Here is a 2,062-nt window from a genome sequence, read left to right on the forward strand (position 1 = left end):
CAAATAATTTTTTAAATATTCTTCATTTCTCTTCTTTTTGAAATGACATTAATTCATGCTTTTTATTATTGGATTCCTAAATAATAATGAATTCTAAAAAACACTAATATACGTTTCTTTTCCTATTCATCAACTATCATTCAACAACAAAGTGTCAAAATACTCAGCAAGCTTATGTATAAATATATAAAATGAGGAAATCAGTAAAGATTAGTCAAAATACCATCACAGTCCAAAAGCCTAATTTTTCACGATTACATACAGGTTTCTCTTTGGATCTCAACAGGCAATAGAAATATACAGTATAGCAGCACAATATTAATACCTTCCCATCTATGTTAACAGGAAAGGAAAAAGAAAATCATACAAAACAGTGATATGGCTTAAATAACAGTGATTTTCTTTTTTCACCTTAGGTACGTAAAGATTTAGATTATTGGCCATCATTAAAGGAACTCCATTTCCCTTTCTATGCCGACAAATTTTAGCTGTTCTGTTGGTCCATATCTGGAAGATGAAAAACAAAAAATAAAAAGAAGTCATTTTAAAATACCCAATTCTCACCATCCCTTAAATGTAATTAATTCCTGTATTATAGCTTTACTGAATGAGGTCATTTGAACAATAAAAACTTGTGCCTGTACTATGTATACATCATTTATTAACTCTTTTTAACTTTTCCTGATTGTTTGCTATTTCACTGTGATCATTAAACCCTATCACTGAATGCAAAAAAAAAAAACAAGTCTGTAAAAATAAAAAATAATAATTCTATCCACCCTCACAAATCATAATAAATAACTAAAAGCAACAGAAAAATATCCACATTTCACTTGCATTTACTTCGAGCTGAGAAAAATTAAGGAGAAAGACAACAGAGCAAACCATAACTCACCTGTAGTCAAAGAACAGTTCCTCGCCAGATTGAATATGCCTTTTTGCAAATATGCCAATGCGATGGTCACCATTAACCATCATGACTTTAGCATAACAGTTTGGATTAATGGAGTGATTTGCAAAGCGGATCTTATTCCCCTTGCGTGTTGCATCAACCACGAAATCTACAAGTGAGAAAGTCTGATATAATCCACACATCTACAGATACATATATTCTTTTCTACTCATAACTCTATGAATAAGAGCAAAAAAAATAAATATTAATGTTTACTGAACACAGATATACTAACATAGTCAGACACACACACCAGCACACTCGCATTCATTCATCATGTGTGCAAGAACACAAATCTCAATTTCACAAATCAATATCAATGCCCATAAAATGGATGAGAATAAAATATGCCTTGCAAATGAGGAGGGTGACAAGGGGCAAGATTGAGGTTGTGTAAATGACCAAAGGGAGGGAGGGAGCAAAGAAAGATTAAGTCAGATGCAGGCAAACAGGCAGCAAGGGAAATGGATTATGCAAATTTACAAATTGAATACATATTCCTTCACTAGCTTATGTAAAGAGAGTTGTGGGCCATGAGGATAGTCAAATCATACCAAATCATGTCAAAAGAAATTTCACTTCTCTATTTGTTCCTTCATTCTGAAGTGTGGGAAACTTAGCTACATGCCTTAAAAGATGTAAATTAAATGGATAACAGTGGAAATCAGCTGATCGAAAGTTCAGTTCAAAAGCTATAGTGGAAAACATGAAATAGTATTATGACTTTCCTTTGCCAGGCCTTAACTTACCATTATTCAAATTAAAAAGGAAGGAGCACATGTACTTGTCGTAGACTTTGCCACGGCGATCTGCCTCATCTTGAGATATTATTTCCCCACAGTATTCAGATATAAACTCATTCTTTTGTGCCGAGTCTTTGAGGTAGATGCCCCAGCCTGCTACATCCGAGGGAGCCATCAGGAGGTGTTTGTCTGCTCAAAAAATGCTGTGTCAACAAAATATCTTTAACTGCCAGACTGTGTATGCATGGTCTTGCCATGCAAGCCAATGTACCATTTCATTGCAGGCAGAGGGTACTCCTCTATTATATATATATCATACACTTCTCACCATATCACCATAATTAGTATTACTGTGATAAAGCAAACA

At 33.9% G+C, this 2,062-nt stretch overlaps 1 protein-coding gene across 1 annotated transcript in view; it reads right to left on the reverse strand.

Moving 5' to 3' along the window:
* Positions 1–2,062, reverse strand: part of LOC119581855 (histone-lysine N-methyltransferase EZH2-like) — a gene marked incomplete at its 5' end in the record, with an annotated part of 82,272 nt that continues 80,210 nt past the window's right edge. Inside the window, 3 exon segments of the mRNA XM_037929997.1 lie at positions 1–507; positions 896–1,061; positions 1,702–1,884. Coding sequence (XP_037785925.1) covers positions 447–507; positions 896–1,061; positions 1,702–1,884 — 410 coding nt within the window.

Source organism: Penaeus monodon, chromosome 15 (genome assembly GCF_015228065.2).
Source record: "Penaeus monodon isolate SGIC_2016 chromosome 15, NSTDA_Pmon_1, whole genome shotgun sequence".
Taxonomy (NCBI): Eukaryota; Metazoa; Arthropoda; class Malacostraca; order Decapoda; family Penaeidae; genus Penaeus; species Penaeus monodon.